At 34.9% G+C, this 18,262-nt stretch overlaps 3 protein-coding genes and 1 pseudogene across 4 annotated transcripts; 3 read left to right on the forward strand and 1 right to left on the reverse strand.

The window, feature by feature from the left end:
* Positions 1-648: 648 nt before the first annotated feature.
* On the forward strand, positions 649-6,168 carry LOC145641571 (cytochrome b-c1 complex subunit 7-2, mitochondrial-like). Its single transcript, XM_081692420.1, has 4 exons — positions 649-869; positions 965-1,122; positions 4,937-4,984; positions 5,748-6,168. The coding sequence occupies exons 1-4, from the start codon at positions 758-760 to the stop codon at positions 5,814-5,816; spliced, it is 387 nt and encodes a 128-aa protein (XP_081548546.1). The 5' UTR covers positions 649-757; the 3' UTR covers positions 5,817-6,168.
* Positions 6,169-8,576: 2,408 nt separating this feature from the next.
* On the forward strand, positions 8,577-13,179 carry LOC145641573 (putative disease resistance RPP13-like protein 1). The gene is made up of 2 exons (XM_081692422.1): positions 8,577-9,055; positions 9,741-13,179. Exons 1-2 carry the CDS (start codon positions 8,702-8,704, stop codon positions 13,011-13,013), a joined length of 3,627 nt encoding a protein of 1,208 aa, XP_081548548.1. The 5' UTR covers positions 8,577-8,701; the 3' UTR covers positions 13,014-13,179.
* Positions 13,180-14,405: 1,226 nt separating this feature from the next.
* LOC145641574 (heavy metal-associated isoprenylated plant protein 21-like) lies at positions 14,406-17,755 on the reverse strand (annotated as a pseudogene). Its single transcript, XR_014115464.1, has 3 exons — positions 17,505-17,755; positions 17,219-17,294; positions 14,406-16,707 (listed from the first exon to the last, which is right to left on the reverse strand). The product of XR_014115464.1 is annotated as a heavy metal-associated isoprenylated plant protein 21-like (transcript).
* Positions 14,855-15,535, forward strand: LOC145642580 (uncharacterized). The gene has a single exon (XM_081693778.1). The coding sequence runs from the start codon at positions 14,855-14,857 to the stop codon at positions 15,533-15,535; it is 681 nt and encodes a 226-aa protein (XP_081549904.1).
* Positions 17,756-18,262: the final 507 nt, after the last annotated feature.

Raw genomic sequence — 18,262 nt, forward strand, 5'->3', positions numbered from 1 at the left:
CATTCTAAAAGAAGAAGAAATATGTTGGGCCAGAAATTACCCTAAAGTCACAAAATAATAGATACAAACCATGAGGCCATAATATTTAATAACAACATTGAACCTTATTGACAATGGATTCCTTTTTTATTTATTTATTTATTTTAATATCTTTTTACTCTATTAAAGTATCTTATGTTTTAACTATTTTGTAAGACAATAATTGTCCAACCATGAATAACTTAGGACCTGTTCTGTTAAGATTATTTTTAGTTCAGTTCAGTTCAGCTTTAATAAGTTCAATTGAGTTCTTAATTTCCTTCTTTCATAAAATATTCAGTTCAGTTCAGTTCAGCTCCAATAAGTTCAATTCAGTTCAGTGCCTACATTATAAAGACTTGTTATGGTAACCATTACGAAATACTTCATTATCTGAACTTATTTTTCCTGAAATAAATACAAGTAAAAAATAATGTGAGCCTATATAAAAATTGATTATTTTCCGTATTATTTTAAAATCGTTTCATACAAGATTTTCAGTTCATAGTTTTCATCCCTTATTTCCTAGGGCTTTACCTTGTATCATCACATGGACCAAGCCCAACCAATGCAACAACAACAAAACACAAAAAGGGCCGTATTAAACTTAGCCAGAAAAATCCAATAATTTCCAGAAACTCCTGTCAAATTAGGGAAGAACATCGAACCAGAAGAACAAGAAAAATCCCTCATTTTTAGAGAGAGAAAGAGAGGTAATTAGCTTAGCAAACCTACAAAAATGGCGATTGCTACTGGTTCATCTTCATTGTTGAAGGCTCTTCTCAATCCTAAGAAGAATGTATTGGCTGCTATGCACAAGAGTTCCGTCGACCACCGTCTTCGCAAATATGGTTTGATTTTTTTTTCTCTCTCCTCTTTTTTTTTTGGCTGATTTTGACCTAATTTTTGTGATTGATTTTGTGTTTTTTGATTTGATTGATTTTAGGCTTGAGATTTGATGATTGTTATGATCCAATGGAAGATCATGATATCAAAGAAGCCCTAGATCGGCTTCCTCGTGAGATTGTTGATGCTCGTAATCAGCGTCTTTTGCGTGCTATGGACCTTTCGATGAAGCACGAGTACCTTCCTGAAGATCTTCAGGTTTTCTCTCTTGCTTGTTTGATAATCTGATTTGTATTTTGTGATTTTTGGCTTCAAATGCGTTTTGATTTAGGGTTATAGCTTTGATTATTGCGGAAACAAGTATATATTGGATGAGTAATTACTTCTATTGACGGTTTTATGGATTAGTGAATTGCATTGTTGGATAATTCTGTAGATTGTGAAGTTGATTTTGCAAATGAAACGATTTTGTTGTTATAGAATGAGAAACATGAATCAATGTTTGCTTGAAATGCTTTGTAGGTTATTATACACTGATGGAAGTATATAGTGATAATTACTTTTAAACTTAATTATTGTTATAATTTACTTGCTAGTTGCTACTTGTGTTTCATTTGGAAGACATTACTGAAAAATAGTGAATAGTTTGTTAATGAAAATGTGGAAATGGATAAAGCAACATTTTTTTGGGGGTTCTAGACCTCACCGATTGATTCATACTGAATAATCATTCTGCTTGTATGTGAGCTGATTATACTTTGTCTGTTAAAGTGTCCAACAAACAACTAAAAAGTTAGAATTGCCAATGGCTTCAATTGGTTGTTGATAGGAACAGGAACTATAGTTTGTATTTTGGACATAAAATTGTAGGTCCCTCTTAGTTCATAATTATTACTGCCTATTGATTCTTAAAGGATATATTCTGGCTGTTGTATCAAGAATTTATTTTGCAAGTTGGAATGCGGTATTTAGGATATGCTAACCATCTAAGACCCCTTGGTGGCTGCGTGGGAGGATTAGAAGTTGAGAGCTTTGGTGAAATTGGGAGAGATAGGGATAGAACTCATAAGAGTTTAAAGCTCAAGTATGCTAATAATTTATGTACGCTTGTCGTTGGATTTGGAAATTCTGATATAGTTATGGCCTTGTGGCGTTCTTTATGGAATGAAGGGAGTAGTTGATAATGAACTTGATTGACCAATGAGTCGATAAAAAAATGTAAGCTGTCATTTTATACCTTCTTTAAACTTAATTTCTTGAGATAAATGAGGAATTGTGTTTCTCCTTAATCAGTAGTATATCTATGTTGGATGAATAAGATTCATGAGTCACGTCTAAGGTGTTGACACCTAGGCTGAATGTTATTTACTGAGATTAAGTTATTCCATTGTTGGTTATTTTGGAGTCTTTCAGCAATTTGGTAAGTAAGACAGTTAGACAACTATTTATAGTTAAATAGATGGTTTCCAAGTTGGAAAATTCCTCACTCGGACCATTTATTGTTTCTGACATGCTCATTTTGGGTTGGTGCTTTTATCATCTCCAAGCCAATGAGAATAATTAGCGCTTCTTTCTGTGTTCTCACTTACCTAATGATGAGTGGTTTGAGGATTAATTTTGGATAGTGTATATTTGAGTTGGCGATGTCAAATTGGCAGACTGGTTGTGGAAATTTTTATTTATCTGAGATTACCTCTCCACACTTTGTACTTGGGATCTTCCATGCAATTTTCCTTTTACAACAAAGGTTTTGGGGTACCTGTAATTTGTAATTTTTGGCGAAGGCTGGCAAGATTCTTAAAGAGATAGGTGACTTTGTTGAAGTGCATTGTATTATTTGTATACAACCTCCTGTGTTATCTATGTTTAGAATACATCCCTATTAGTCTTGTAAATAAGATGGAAAAGAGTGAGGGATTTATCTTGGGAAACAATGTGCTTGATGAGGGGGTTTCATTTGGTGATTATCCTTACACTTGGCATAAGGGCTATATCTCTTATAGTGAAGCTCTCAAACGGTAATTTGTTTTGAAGATTTGCTGATGATGAATGTGCTCTTTGACAAAAAGTCATTGAGGCCGAACTTGATAACATAGGAGGTGGAATTGAAGGAGGACACTCACTCTCATGGTGGTGTTGTCTGGAGCATTTACAATCTTTGGGGAAGTTGGGTTATTATAGTGGTTTATTGGTGTGCTTTTGGCATAGTGCTTGTGGTGAATGACACTTAATTTTCCTTTCCCTAACCTTTGAAGGGTGTCATCGCTTAAATCAAGTTTCAATGGGTGAGGGTTGTTTCGTGTTGTGGCACCCACATAGATCTCCTCAATTTCTGAAAATGCAAATTTTGCCTATATGTTGGTCTATGTCAAAGAAATTGTATCGGAATTTTTTTTTTTTTATAGAGAATAGGATAGGAAGAGGAAATTTAAGATAAAAAAAAAGATGCTGCATACATGTAAGCTGATATCTTTAGCTATATGGTGGTGTATTTGGAAGAAAATGATCAGTGGGTTTTTGAGAGAATAGGTGTGAGTTCATTACATGAGAATCTTTCAAGTTAAGGTGAAGTGGTTCAATATTAATATAATATGTCACTCAATGATTCAATGGTAGAATTTGTGTTATTATGTAGATTGAGGCTTGAATTTTTGTGTATAGGTTTGGTCTGTGAGGTTATTTAAAGTGATTCTTTCATCCTATTCCTCCATCAATTTGACATTCCTTGGTGTCTTGAATATATTTTTTTTTTTAAATACTTTTTTCTTCAGTCTATAGTCCTAGAGATTATAAGTCAAATATTTGTCTTCTTTAATAGATTTGTGTGATGTGCTTCATTTTAGTATCTTCACAAAATTGCATTATGAATATTATGAGTAGAAACATAGCTGGTATTATGAAGGTAACCATCAGGATGTAAGATCATTCTACAAGTTAGTCTTTGGAGATAATTGCCCTTTAATTTTGATTGCTGTTTAAATAGAGTTAGGTTCATTTCCATAATGTAGTTTTTTTTTCCTCTCATTTAAAACTTGCAAAAACTTAACATTGTCATACATGTTCCAAACATTGTCATATAACTCTTTAACTAGAGCCTAGAGGACCTCCATAATGGAAAAAATTACAGTGGGGGTGGGGGGTGTTGGACATTATGGTTTTGGCCATGAGAAGAAAAACCATAGGAGATAGAGTTGTGATGAATGTTTAATTTGAAAGATAAACTGCTCCTCTTAAGACTTTGAATTGCTGTGGAAGGCATCTGATAATTATTTAATTGGAGGGGAGGGGTAAATTGTAGCTTCTTAGAATATTAGTTCGGTGCTTTATCACTGCTTCTTGTGACTTGGACCTAGGAAGTCCATGCAATATTTCTTGTTCGTTCCAAATTCTATCAAGGCAATATCCTTCAGGTATTAGGACTCTACTCAGGATTATATGTGAATGTGTGGAGACAGAATATTTATGCTGGTTTATGAGCAACCTAAAGTTAATTTTTGGTTATCATAATGTTCTTTTTCACGGAGTATCTGTTATAAACTGACATAACTTGACAGATTTTGTGAGGTGATATAATGTGGTACAATGGTGATCATGATTGTTAAACCAGAAATGTGTATAAGTAATCAATAAACACAAGCAATTGAGAGGCTTGAACTTTCCCGGCAAAATAAAACTTATAGAGAACTCTCATCAACTTTCATCTAGTGATCTCTCTCTTAATCTTCAGTTATTTATAGTGCAAACTCACTGCTTGTTTTCTCTCCAATCCAATCCTAACAAACTCAATATGCACTACCTATAAAACCCCTCCCCTTTGATCGGTTCATTGCAGTATTTGAGTTTTTAGCTGGGCCTTGTGATAGAACTTTGCTAATGTTTGCAACATTTAAACTTATTGATGTTTTTGGAATTTTTTAATCTTCTGATAATCCTGAATTTGGTGTTCGGAATTGCTAGCTGGGCATAGCAATAACTTTCTGTATAATTGTGCATCTCTTTCTTTGTGTCAGATTCCTGAGTAAAATATATTTTTGGGCTTCATTTGATTTTATAACATTTGTGTGCTTTGCAGGCAATGCAAACACCCTTCAGGAGCTACCTTCAAGATATGTTGGCTCTTGTAAGTATTTTTTTTTTTTTTTTTAATTTTCACACTATTGCTATGTTATTTGGGTTAAATAGATTATTAGTTGTTTGCTTTCCCTTTGTTATGATGTATTGTTATGTATTAAACCTGCCAGTGGGGATCCCAATCTCTCAAGTACATGATGATGTTGAGTGAACATAGGTTGACGAAGGTTGTTTTACCTAATGTTGATGATAAGTCTCACAAATAAATGTTAAAATGTGATTGGGATTCTTGCCACCACTTGAATTTGTTTTATGGCAAGAAGGTTTTACAGGGATGTGCATGTGTGATAAGTGTGAGTAATACATGCAATTTAGAGCCGAAATGATGGAGGTATATTAGTACTTAGCAAGTTTGTAGGTTGAATGGACTTAAGTCAGGTGCTCTGATAGCCAAATGGCATTAGATGTGTTCGATGCTTGTGATTGGGAACTGGTACAATATATACAAATACTTGGATTGCATCTACCTTTCCTTTTCTTCATCTTCATCTCTAGTTAAATGCTTTCTAAATGTTTCTGTATCTTCAATTGTGGTAATTCCTCATCCTTTGGCTGTTAAATGTTGTTGCAAGAATGAAATTATCCATTTATTTTCATTAGATCAAAATTTTCATTTTCAAACTTACTACTCTAGTTAACCTTTGGCAATCCACGGAGTGCGACAATAAGGAGACTAGAACATTGTCTTTTCCTTTGCTGTATGCTTTCTGGCATAAGAAGTTGTTTGACAGTGTTGTTGCTGGTGGCTGCAGGTGAAGCGTGAGAGAGAAGAACGTGAAGCTTTGGGAGCTTTGCCTCTGTACCAGCGATCAATTCCGTAAGCATGTCACTGCCTGTTGCAGCTGTGGCTGACTTTTGAACTGTATTTCATATGGTGTTTTTGAGGGTAATATGTTTTTTTTCTAAAAAAAGGGCATTCAGTGTTTCAATGAGAGACTTTTGCCTGTTTCTCTCCTTGTGAACAATTCATCTTGCTTTAAAACTTGCTCATTTAGAAGGCATTATTTTGGATTAAATTATACTCCAAATGCTAAATAATATACAGAGTACTGAAATCATGCTTCAAAACTTGGGAGTTCAGTCTATGTTGAGTTTATTTTGACATTCTCATTTATGAACCTCATCATCAAAGCTAGTATGCTGCCTTTTATAGTATGATGTGCTGATGTTTTTATGTTGCTATTTTCCCGTTTCTTATGTGCCCTTCACAATAATAAATATAGAAGTACTGGTGATTGTAGTTAAAATTCCAATCTTTCTGAATCGAATATTTGTATCTAGAACTTCAGTTAAAACCTGTGCTAAAGTGGATCTGGAATACATGGTTTACATCAAGTGCTAATAGCAATGTGAAGGGAAGATAATTACCTTAAGGAGCTCATGTGATGAGTTACAACTTACAAGAGAAAAAAGGAGACCTAAACTTGCAACAAAACATTGTGAATTGGGCAAAAGATGCTTAATTCTAACTACAGTGCATAATTTCTCTTAAAAAAACAAACTGATTGTTGGAAGCAGAATTGCGTGGTGTGCGATCCAAACTTACCATTGCTGATTTGCTGTATTGTGTTGTGATCTCGTTGGTGTAATCTGTTCATACTCTCTTGTCAAAGATCTCTGAAATAATAGTTTTACTCTATAAACATAATCAACACCGATAATATGATAGACTTTGTGTTGATATTGTAAAAACATCATCTATGAGGTTCAACAAAAGAGATGCATTTGTCAATGTAGTGACAAATCTAAGATAACTCAAGGGATAGACTATTCATAATTTGGCAACAAAAAAAATAAACTAAACAATTAAAATTTATCAAATAACGTGTAAATGTGACAAATCAATTTCAAAAAACTTAACAATTTGGGGAATGGGTTTCAGAGTTTTGTTGTCATGTCCCTCGCTGCCTATGTCACTTTTGTTTTAAAAAATTTTATTTTAATTGGTTAGATTTACAACCCAAACTTCATGTTACTCAACAAACTTCATGTGAATATCTTTATTCAACAAATTTCATGTTACTCGCAAAAAAAATTGTAAAATGAAACATACGAGTATAAGAAAGTGAGCCTGTGTGTCCATCATTCATTCACATAGCGGGAAAAAAAATATATGACCGCTAACAAATTCTATCCGTTAAACTATCTCTCTCCCCCCCCCCCCCCCCCCCCCATATTTCAAATATTAGGTAATCTCCCCTGTTTTTCTTACTTTCCATCCTCTTCTCTCAACTTTCTCTCTCTCTTCTCAATCTAAATTATTTTACATTTCTGTAATAAATATGCTTGTTTTCTTTAATAATTATCTGAAAGCCATCAACAATTTGTTCAAACTTCACTTCCTTTTCCGGCAACATTACAGTATAGTACTCCTTCCGATCCTTTTTGTTCTTTAAACCCAAGTAATAAAATGGGAGAATCAAAAGACACCCACGTAGTAGAAATCCCAGTAAACCAAGATCAAAACCTGAAAACAGCAATCATGAATCATGATTCAACAACACCCAATGAATGGAAATCTCAAAAAGTCCAGGCCATATACTCCATCTTAAACTCTGGCAAAGAGAATAACACCTCTTCGCCCGTCGAATCAACGTTAACAATCCAATTTAGAAGTTAACATATGAAGCAAGGTGGTTTTCCCGGCATTATTTAAACCTAAGAAGAAGATCTTTGCTTCTTTCGGCCATAATCCAAGTAACGCAAGAACATTGTTTTCCGAGGCTGAAATAAGGAAACCAAGAACAAACCTTGGGATTTCAGAAGTAATTGAAGAAATCAAACAACAATCCAATTAGACCAATTTTTAATACTACCTCCGTTTTTTATTATGTGCAACAAAGGGTATTATTTGTGAGACATAAAATATTTTTTTGTTGCACATAATAGTTAGGGTTAGGTCTACAAACCTTAAGAATTGAGCATGATCAACAACAGCTTCAAGATGGCTAAGATTAAAAAAAATATAAGAGAGAAAGTGAAGGAGAAGTAAGAGATAACCGTAGATAAGCTACAGTAGCACTATTGCTTCTGATTTGGGTAATTTGTTAGAGTGCTTCAATTGGGTTTTGCTGTGAGGGTAATTATTCATCAATTGCATTTGGGTTGTTCAATCTGGAATATTGCTCGTTGTATCAAATTTATTATAATTCAAATTTTGCGTCTGATTTCTATAATTTTTACTAAGTATAGTACGCCGACGAAAATCAGATCAAAACACGGACGACGACCCCAACAGCCAGTCTAAACAACCGAAACCCAATTTTTCAATTTTCAAGTGATCAAAGAAATAATACCGGATGTGATCTGCATACGATTTCAAGCAGCAAGAAGGCTTGAGATTGAAGTTCCGATAAGTAATACGGAGTACAATGGTGAATAACAGTTAAATTCAATGAATTTCACTGATTGCGAAGACAATAACGGGTAGGACCACTATGGTTAAAGGGCTTTTGGTCTAACGTTGTTCTGTGGTAGTAACTTTGCAAAATTGTCTGTCATGAGCTATTTACGTAAATAAGCCCGGTTTATCTAGGAGATGAACTGGGGCCTGCTCTTTTTATTAATGGTTGTAGATTAAGGATTGTAGATAATGTTTGTAGATAAGGGAAAGTAAAGTTATAATGTCCTTATTTTGCTACTGAACTGCTAATATTTCTCCTACTCCTAATTTATCAGTAAATCAATCAGTGAGGTTTGAGTGAAAATGGCAATCGGTGAGATATTTCTCTCAGCGTTTATTCAGGTACTCTTTGAGAAGCTGGCTAACCTGGCTTCTGCTGGGATAAGCCCTTATCTGAAAAAAACGAAGCAAAGACAACACAAAAGCATCGGAAGATGGCAGCAAGATCTGAGATTGATAGAAGCAGTGCTAAGTGATGCTGAGCAACAGCAACTCCACAGCAAAGCTGTGAAAGTTTGGCTTCAGGATCTCCAAGACTTGGCCTTCGACTTGGAAGACGTCTTAGATGAGTTTGTAACTGAAGCTCGAATTCACGAGTTGGGGAATGATGCTTTACAGGAACATGACTCGAGATTTGGTTGTTCACCCTTCTGTAAGGTACCTTGTACAATCCACATCTTTTTCTATCTCAGTATGATGTACACAATTACTTGTCTAGTTAATATTGGAAAAAAATTCAGAGCTCAAAGTCGCAACTAACAGATCTTGAACAAAAATGCAAAATTTAATACTTCCGTGTCTTGTTTTCGTTGGTACTAAATCCTCCTGTATAAATGCAAAACATATTTGATTTACAGAATATATGTAACTAGATTGTTTAGATAATGACCGAGCCATGCTTGGGTTTTAAAACTAATACGAAGTACTCCCTCCGTCCCTAAATTACATTCCTTTTTCTCTCTATTATGTGAGGAATTAATGCTAGAAAGAGGAATGTAATTTAGGGACGGAGGGAGTAGTAATTGATTATTTTAAATACATAAATGTAAATCAATTTATAAATCCATAAATTAATAAATAAATGTAGATTAATTTATATCAAGTGGGTAGAAAAATGTGCATAACAATAAATAGTTAGATAAAAATGCTCTTAGGAAAATTGATAATTATGTAAAGATCATTAAAAAAAATGATAAAGCAGAGTAATATTCTGCTTTAGTATAAAGTAATAGATTAACTACACAATAATCATGTACTTTTTTTTTTTTTGAACAAACACAATAATAATCATATACTCTATTACCTTAATTAACTTTTTGGCGGAACTAATTTCCTATGTCAGGTTCAGGTACCAAGCTTTCTAGCCAGTTCTTCTAAAGCTTCAAAATTAAAGAGTGCAAATTATTCAGATACCATTGAACAGATTAGCAGCCGCTTGCAAGATATTCTGACCCAGTCAGGAAGTTTAGGTCTCTCACCCCAGACACAGTCGAGAGAAGAGCAGCGAGGGCAGATATCAACAGACTCAACATCTTTAGTACGCGAGCCACAAGTGTATGGAAGAGGTGATGAGAAAGATGAGATAATCCGGCGGTTATTAGAGGATGACCCATGTTGGGAGAACTACATTGTAGTTCCTGTTGTCGGAAAAGGAGGCATTGGAAAGACCACCCTTGCTCAATGTGTTTACAATGATGAGCAGGTTAAGAATCACTTCGATTTTAAAGCATGGGTGTGCGTATCAGATGTGTTTGACGTCAAACAGATAACGACAACAATAATCAATTCAGATAGTTCTACTACACGTAATTTCATTGATCTTAACGAGGCACATGTAAAGTTGAAGAATCTGCTAGCAGATAAAAAATTCTTGATTGTTCTTGATGATGTTTGGAGTGATGAATATGATCCTTGGGACAAACTTCAGACCCCATTTCAAACAGCGGCAAAGGGAAGCAGAGTCTTAGTCACAACAAGATTAGAGAGGGTAGCAAAGAACATGCTTAAAAGACCAACTCAAAGCCCAATCATTTACTTAAAGGGTCTCTCAGACGATGATTGTTGGCTTCTGTTTCAGCAGCATGCAGTTGTAGATGACAACCTGATTGAGATGCGGGATGAAGTTGTGAAGTTGTTCAAAGGATTGCCTTTGGCTGCTAAATCTCTAGGAGGTCTTCTAAGAAAAAAAGATAAGAGCAAGTGGTCAAAGATATTAAAGAGCAACGTATGGAGTGAGGAAAGTGGTGTTTTGCCATCTCTAAGGTTGAGTTATCATCATCTTCCACAGCATTTGAAACGCATATTTGCTTACTGCTCGATATTTCCTAAAGATCATAGATACGTAGAGAAGGATGTTGTTTTGATGTGGATGGCTGAAGGTTTGCTGCATGAGGATGCGGAGGAAAGCATGGAGGACAAAGGTCATAGTTATTTCCTTGATTTGGTACAAAGATCATTAATGGAACCAAGTTGTCCAATTCGATTTTTGCACTTCAAAAAGTGTTTCATTATGCATGACCTCATCCATGACTTGGCTCAATGGGCTGTAGGTGATGTTGGTTCTACAACGGATATCAAAAATATTTCTTCAAGAACTCGTTATTTCTCCTGCACTAAAGAAGTCATGGAAGACCAACCCTGGACTCAAGAGAAAATTGGTCAATTGCGAACATTTGCTTATTTTGGCAGTCAGGTTCCTACAATACATTTGTCAGATTCCAGCTTCCAAAGATTTCATTACTTACGCTTGCTGTCTATGGCTCACATGGGGATCACAGAGTTGCCAAATTGTATTGGTGATCTGAAGCTCTTACGATTTCTTGACCTCTCATTTAATCCTGAACTGAAGGAGTTACCAGAATCAACCAGCAAACTTTGCAATCTCCAGACACTGCTATTGAGAGGCTGTAAATCTCTCAGGAAGTTAGTCACTAACATGGCACACCTAACTGATCTTCGTCACCTGGACATTGATGAAGATAGTGCTTTGATGGAAATGCCCCTGGGGATTGGGAGATTAACAAACCTGCGGACGTTGACAAGATTCTTCTTGACACCAACGTCTGGGTTCAGGATCAGTGAGTTGAAGAACTTGAAAAGTCTCAGGGGCTCACTGGATATCTTTGGCCTCCAAAATGTGGTCAGGAGTGAAGATGCAGAAGAAGCCAAGCTGCATGAAAAATTGAGCCTTGAAGTGTTGAGATTTTTTTGGGGAACTTCTACTTATGAAGTTGGTCAGAAGACTCAGAACATTGAAAGAGATGTACTTGACCAATTGCAACCTCAGAAATCCATCAAAGAATTACAGTTGAAAGGGTACAAGGCCTTGGTGTTCCCTGCTTGGTTGGGGAATCCCTCTTTCACTCAGATGGTTGTCATACGACTGGAGGACTGTAAAATGTGTGATGACTTACCACCATTAGGGAGTCTTCCCTCGCTGAAGGAGCTTTGGGTAAAAGGGATGGATGGCGTTAAAACTGTAGGTCCTGAATTTTATGGTATTGGTTGTTCAAATCCGTTTCCTGCATTAAAAACTTTACATTTTGATCATATGGAGTCTTGGGAGGAGTGGTCGCATCCATCAGTTGACAATAGCAAGGCATTTTTCCATCTTGAAAAGCTTGAAATATTATGGTGTCCATTGTTGCGTGGTGATTTTCCTTCCACTCTTCCATCAATGAAAAACTTGAAGGTTGATGACTGCCGTAAGCTGAGAATCTCACTTCCAAGCTTGCCTTTGCTCCGGAAATTGGTGATAAATGGATGTGAAGAGTTATCTAGTAGTGGAAATGTCATATGCTGTTCAAACAGCATAATGCTCACAAATGTTTCACAATTTACAGGGATTCAAGGCTTTTGTGTACCAGGAGTCAAATCTCTTAAGGTTATAGGCTCCAAATCTTCAGTCGACTGGTGGCGATGTTCTTCAGTTGAACTGGTGAATTATCAAACCTTGAGCCATTATGTCTATGGGAATTTCAACGAGCTTACTTTTGTCGACTTAAGAGACTGCAAAGAACTGACTATGTTCTTGGAACATAGTTGTCCATTGAGTGTAAGGCGTCTTAAATTTTACGATGACAACTCTTTGAAGCAGCTATCCTGGTTAACCAACCGAATCACTTGTCTTCAAGTGCTTCATATTGAAAGGTGTTCATCTCTGAGCACTATTGGTGGTCTGCCCGTAACTCTTGTCGAGCTAGTGCTCAAAGATGTCAATATAGAGCAGCCGGCGGCTGAAGAGTGGGGACTTCACCTCCTTACTTCTCTTAGACATCTTGAACTCGTGAACATTGGAAGCTGCATAGATTCAGTAGAGTCGGTCCCAGGTTCGAATTTCCTTTTCCCCTCTTCCTTGTCGAGCTTAATCATGCACGGCTTTCCAAATTTGAAATCTTTGTCATGCCATAGCCTCCCCAAAATTAATTCTATAAAGATTGGGAATTGTCCTCTGTTGAGCCAAGGATGCATACTGGTTCCTGATGGATTTACAGTAAATAGTAACCGATTTCATATTCCTTATCATGACTTCATAATCAATGAGATCACTTCTGAACATTGTGCCGTTTATAATCTTGTCACTGAGGCAGCATATAGATTTTTTCAAGATTTGTGATAGATATTTGGGTAGCTTTTACGGAGTTAAACTTTCAGCTAATGTTGTAGTTGTGAAAAGAAATTTGTTTGGTAGGTTTTATTGGCACAGGGTTATGAATCTTGTCTCCTTGATAAACCTTAAAACATATTCTCTACCTTCAACAGTGTATGCATTTAACCTGAAATGTTTCTCAGAGAAACTCTATACCTATGAACTTCACAATAGCAAGCTACATCCCTTAATTATAACTTCAAAATATACGAGGTACAACATAATTTAGCTTTAAAATAGGCTCGTGATTTTTCTGTTGAATCAAAACTTAAACTATAAATCTCAGGTTAAATGGATTAGAGATTGTGATAGAAATACCACCTACTTTCAATTAAGTACATATAGCATTGGAGGAACAAAATTTCAGCAATTAATTCTCAGGTTAATGGAGAATGGTTGCATATATAGCAAGGATGAGGTCCAAGCAAACACTGGTAATTATTTTAATAACTTGTTCAACAATGAAGACGTGCAAGATTATGATGAGCTCCCAAGTGATATTTTTCGGAATTTACTTCAAGGGATTGGCTTAGTTTTTCTCCTTGACCTTTCACAAGATGTTAAATTGAATTGGTGGTTAAGAATATGGGATGGTTAAGAATATGGGAGCAGTATAAAGAGTAACTACCCATAATTTGACAAAAAAAAAACAAAAAAAAAAAAAAAAAATTAAAATTAATGATAAAATCATACGATTAAAAATGCGTAAATGTGGCAATTTTAATTTTTACAAACATTGAACAATTAACAATCCTACCAATTGGTTGTTGGTGTAGTGGTGATTAGGACTACACTTAGTAGGGAGGACTCCTGTTCGATCCCCCGCAACAACAATCGGAAGGGGACTGGAACCTAACCACCCAGAACTGATCCACGAATCCGGATTAGCCCAAAGGGTGAACCGGGTGGAACACCAAAAAAAAAAAAAAACAATTAACAATCCTAACATTTTGAGAAATAGGTTTTGAGTTGACATTTTGTTTTCCTCTCTGATTCTCTCACGCATTCGTGCAATTCTTTATTTCTTTTAAAAGTGGGAAATTAATATTTATATATCCCTGTCTTCGCCAATATACCTTTCACGTCTGTATTAATTTTAGTTGATAAGATTTGCAACCCTATCTTTAAAAACAAATGTCTCATTATCATGTAAATATCTATTCAACAAATTTCATGTTACACACAAAAAAAAAAAAAAAAAATGAAACATATAAGAAAGGAAGAGCGTATGTTCTTTATTTCTTTTAATTGTAGAGACAGGTGTACATGTTCCTCGCTGGCTCCGCCACTATATCTTTTAAATCTGTATTTTAATTGGTAAGATTTGCGATCTTAAACTTAAAAAAACAATGCCACAAATACCATTGTGAATATCCATTAAACAAATTTCATGTTACAGAAAAATTGATTAAAATGTATAAAATGAAACATACAAGAAAGTAAAAGCCTATGTGCTTCATAATTCATTCGCATAGCGGTTACACAGCGGGAAAAAAATATGACCGTTGTCACAACTCTCATAAAATGTGACCGTTAACAAATTCTATCCGTTATCTCCCCCATTTCAAATATCAGGTAATCTCCCCTGTTTCTCTTACTTTCCATTCTCTTCTCCCTTAAACTTTCTCTTCCTCACTCTTCTCAATCTAAATTATTTCCCATTTCTGTAATTTATTTCCTTTTTTCTTCAATAATTATCTGAAATTCATCAACAATTTGTTCCAATTCCAAATTCAGTTCCTTTTTCGGAATCTTTATTGTATAATACTCCCTCCGATTCTTTTTGTTCTTCAAACTCGAGTAATAAAATGGGAGAGTCAAATGACACCCACATAGTAGAAATCCCAGTAAACCAAGATCAAAACCTGAAAACAGCAATCATGATTCAACAACACCCAATGATGGAAATCTCAAAAAGTCCAGGCCATTTACTCCTCCTTAAACTCTGGCAAAGAGAAGAACACCTCTTCGCTCGTCGAATCGATGTTAACGAATCCAAATTAGACAATCTCCGCCGTGAGATCTTCCACCTTTGTCTCTCCTTTCTTGTTTTCCATGCCTTTGTGACAACCCTCCTCTTCACCTCCTCCTGCTCATCGTCTATCCAAGGGGCTCATTCGGGTTTAACCCGGTGTCAGAAATGGTGGGTGCCGTCCTTTCTTGGGGCGGCAACCTCGGTGGCAATAGCGGTCTTGGTGCAAGTGAAATTGTGGAGGTATTGGAAGGTGACTGAGAGGTTGAGGAGGGAAAAAACAGATAGCCGGGCGCTCGGCCGGGCGGTTCAAGAGCTGAGGATGAAAGGGGCTAGCTTTGATTTGGCTAAGGAGATGAGTTTTTGTAACATCAACTATAAGATTAAGAAAAGCTCAAGTGTTGAGATTAAATGGAAGCCTAAGATTTGGTGTTCTAATAATTTGGTTACTTTTTGCTTAATTTTATTTGCAGGACTTGCATTTCCTGCTCCTAAATTGTTTCTTTGCATAATTTGATGGGGTTATTAAGAGCTAATTACAGCAATTGGTATGTAATTAATTAATTAGGAAAATATTACTGATCTTAATTTATTTTTTTTCATTTTTTTTTTTTATAGATTTTGATTTTTGTTTCTTAATTTTTTATTCTGATTTTTTTTTTTCAGGAAAATGTTGGACTAACTTGGAAAAAATTGAGATTTGAGGGATGAAGCAATGTGGTCCGGTTGATTTTTTATTTTTTTTTTGGAAGTAAAAAAGATTGAATTTGATGTACAAACAAAGCAAGTGACCACTACTTGTGTGCTTGAGAGATTAATTTATCAATTTTTTGATTCATATAATTTGATAGAAAATAATGAGGAATATATCAATGATATTTGATTCTTAATTACATGGTGGATTTTTCTTTATTTGTAATGTTACTCTTATTTTTTGGCGGTACTCGTATGTCCAAAGTTAATTCACTCAATTTAATATGATTGTTATACATATACCATGAGTCAATTTATTAAATGACGTAGACAAACACTTAAAACTCTTTAAAACAATATATATAAATTCTTCATTACCGTTTATACGAGTACATTTTCCATAACATGGAAAAGTATGCCAACACTACATTTCATTGTTCAATCAATTTTACCTAATAAAACTATTCTTATTTATTTTATATTCAAGATTAATCAAAAACCTGTACTACCTATGAAAAAAAATTCATAAACTGTTGATAACAAAACACATTTAATGATTTGACATCAAGGGTGTACATAATTTGCTAAAACAAAACATTCTTTATTAGGTGAAACTCATATAAAACTTCTTTCATCTAAAGTGTCAAAATCTTACTAAGTAACCCAACTCAAATGATTAATTGATAGATTTATGTTACATGATGGAACAAGAAGCATTAGGGTTATCATCACTAAATAATTGAGTGTATTTCTCATGAGGACCATCATTATTATTACCAGCATATGCTTGAGGTGCATTCTTAACATAGCCAGAAGGTGCTTTCTTGTCATAAGCTTAAGCTGCATAAGGGTATGCTACCATAGTGTATGGGACATATGGCCAAAACTCGGCTCACTTTCCTGTTCTCTTCACTTTGTTTAACACCCTATTCGGCTCTACGTTTCCGGTTACTGTTACTTTGCTCAGCTTCCGGTTCACATCCACGGATTTCACTCCTATATATATATAAGCATACGCGGACATATTAGTAAATTTGATATTTTGGCAATGTAAAGTATAACAAAGCTCGATCTCTAAAAGCACTTTAAATATTCGATGTCACAACTTAGAATGCACAAAGGAAATGATACAATCAATTAAGCCAACTACACTCTTCAACACGCATATTTATTATTAATAGTAAATTGGTCAAAAAGTGTACAACTCTAGTCCTTAACACGTTCATTACTATGTTTTAGGATTTATACATACTACATGCTTAAAATTAAGATATTTATAACTTTCTAATAAAAAGTCTCAAAAATTACTTTTTAATTTAGCAACTCTTTAAGACAAATTATGACAAATTTTCTGATATCTTTTGATACATGAGAGAATTAGTGTATGCAAGTGATCAAATTAGTGAAATTAGGGAATGTTTAGTGTATGTACATTTGTAGTTTTCTTACAAATATAAATTCACAAACCAAGTGGTAAATAAAATTAGAACATATTAAATGTATTTACCTTTGATATGAATAACAGAGTTTCTGACTCTTCTTTCACAACCATCGCAGTCCATTTTCACCTTGATCTCAACAGTCTGTTGTCACATAAATGGAGACTACGCTTAGTTAGTACAATTTTCGCGGTTCTCATTATATGATTCATATACAACTCTAGTCCTTAGACATCAAAATAATTACTTCAAACCAAGTAAAGAAATAAAAGAATAGAGGGACTAAACAAAAACATGAACAAGAGATCATAAAATTATGAACATTGTACAAAAAAAAAAAATGAGAAAGGTCACCTGCATTGGCTTACGTTTCTTATGCCTAGGGATCGAAGCATCGAAAAAGTCCAAGATATGATTCAAGAACCCCATGTCTTTCTTTCAATCTATCGCGCTTCTCTTACTGATGTCAATGCAGATACAGAGAAAAATACAATCAGAAAACTAGCAAGTAGTTTGCAAGTTGTAATTCTGTTTTGACTTGTTTTTTGGATGTGATCTAACTAGCAGCCTAGTATAAATGCATAATAAGCCCTTAAAAAAGCTAATTTTTGGGTGGGCTAAAGATGGTAGAAAAAAGCAAGTTGTGGTCTCAAAAGAATTATTCTTCTTTTTGGAAAGTAAAGCTAAGCAACCATGTATGGAGGGTTTGGAATAAGTTGATATCCATGGTCCCATTATAAAATCTTATGGTAAGTTGCATAATTCGACGTCTATTATTATAGAACACAAGTATAATTGTAGTATTTTTGACAGCTAAAATCGATAATATACATGTGTATGATTCAACTAACTAATATGCCAATGAAAATGTCAAAAAGTATTGAGAATGTTACAAAAGTTAAGTGATGTAGTCATAACAGATCAGAACAGAATCTGATGAAGAGACTAGAAAACGCTTACTTATTTTGATCTTAGTCAGAACACTCTTAAGAGATCAGAATCTATAGATTGAGACAGTCATCATCGCGATCAGCTGAAGTTAGCTTCTGTCATTCTGATCTCAAGCTGACTAATAATATACTAGTATACATGTACATGTAGTCTATATCCTC

This window comes from Chenopodium album, chromosome 8, assembly GCF_948465745.1.
Source record: "Chenopodium album chromosome 8, dcCheAlbu1.1, whole genome shotgun sequence".
Lineage (NCBI taxonomy): Eukaryota > Viridiplantae > Streptophyta > Magnoliopsida > Caryophyllales > Amaranthaceae > Chenopodium > Chenopodium album.

Bases quoted from the DNA above. Each gene is read 5' to 3' on its own strand.
- LOC145641573 (XM_081692422.1), top strand. From the start codon at position 8,702: ATGGCAATCGGTGAGATATTTCTCTCAGCGTTTATTCAGGTACTCTTT. The intron at 9,056-9,740 runs GTACCTTGTACA...TTCCTATGTCAG, and splicing joins GTTGTTCACCCTTCTGTAAG to GTTCAGGTACCAAGCTTTCT.
- LOC145642580 (XM_081693778.1), top strand. From the start codon at position 14,855: ATGGGAGAGTCAAATGACACCCACATAGTAGAAATCCCAGTAAACCAA.
- LOC145641571 (XM_081692420.1), top strand. From the start codon at position 758: ATGGCGATTGCTACTGGTTCATCTTCATTGTTGAAGGCTCTTCTCAAT. The intron at 870-964 runs GTTTGATTTTTT...GATTGATTTTAG, and splicing joins CCACCGTCTTCGCAAATATG to GCTTGAGATTTGATGATTGT. The intron at 1,123-4,936 runs GTTTTCTCTCTT...TGTGCTTTGCAG, and splicing joins ACCTTCCTGAAGATCTTCAG to GCAATGCAAACACCCTTCAG.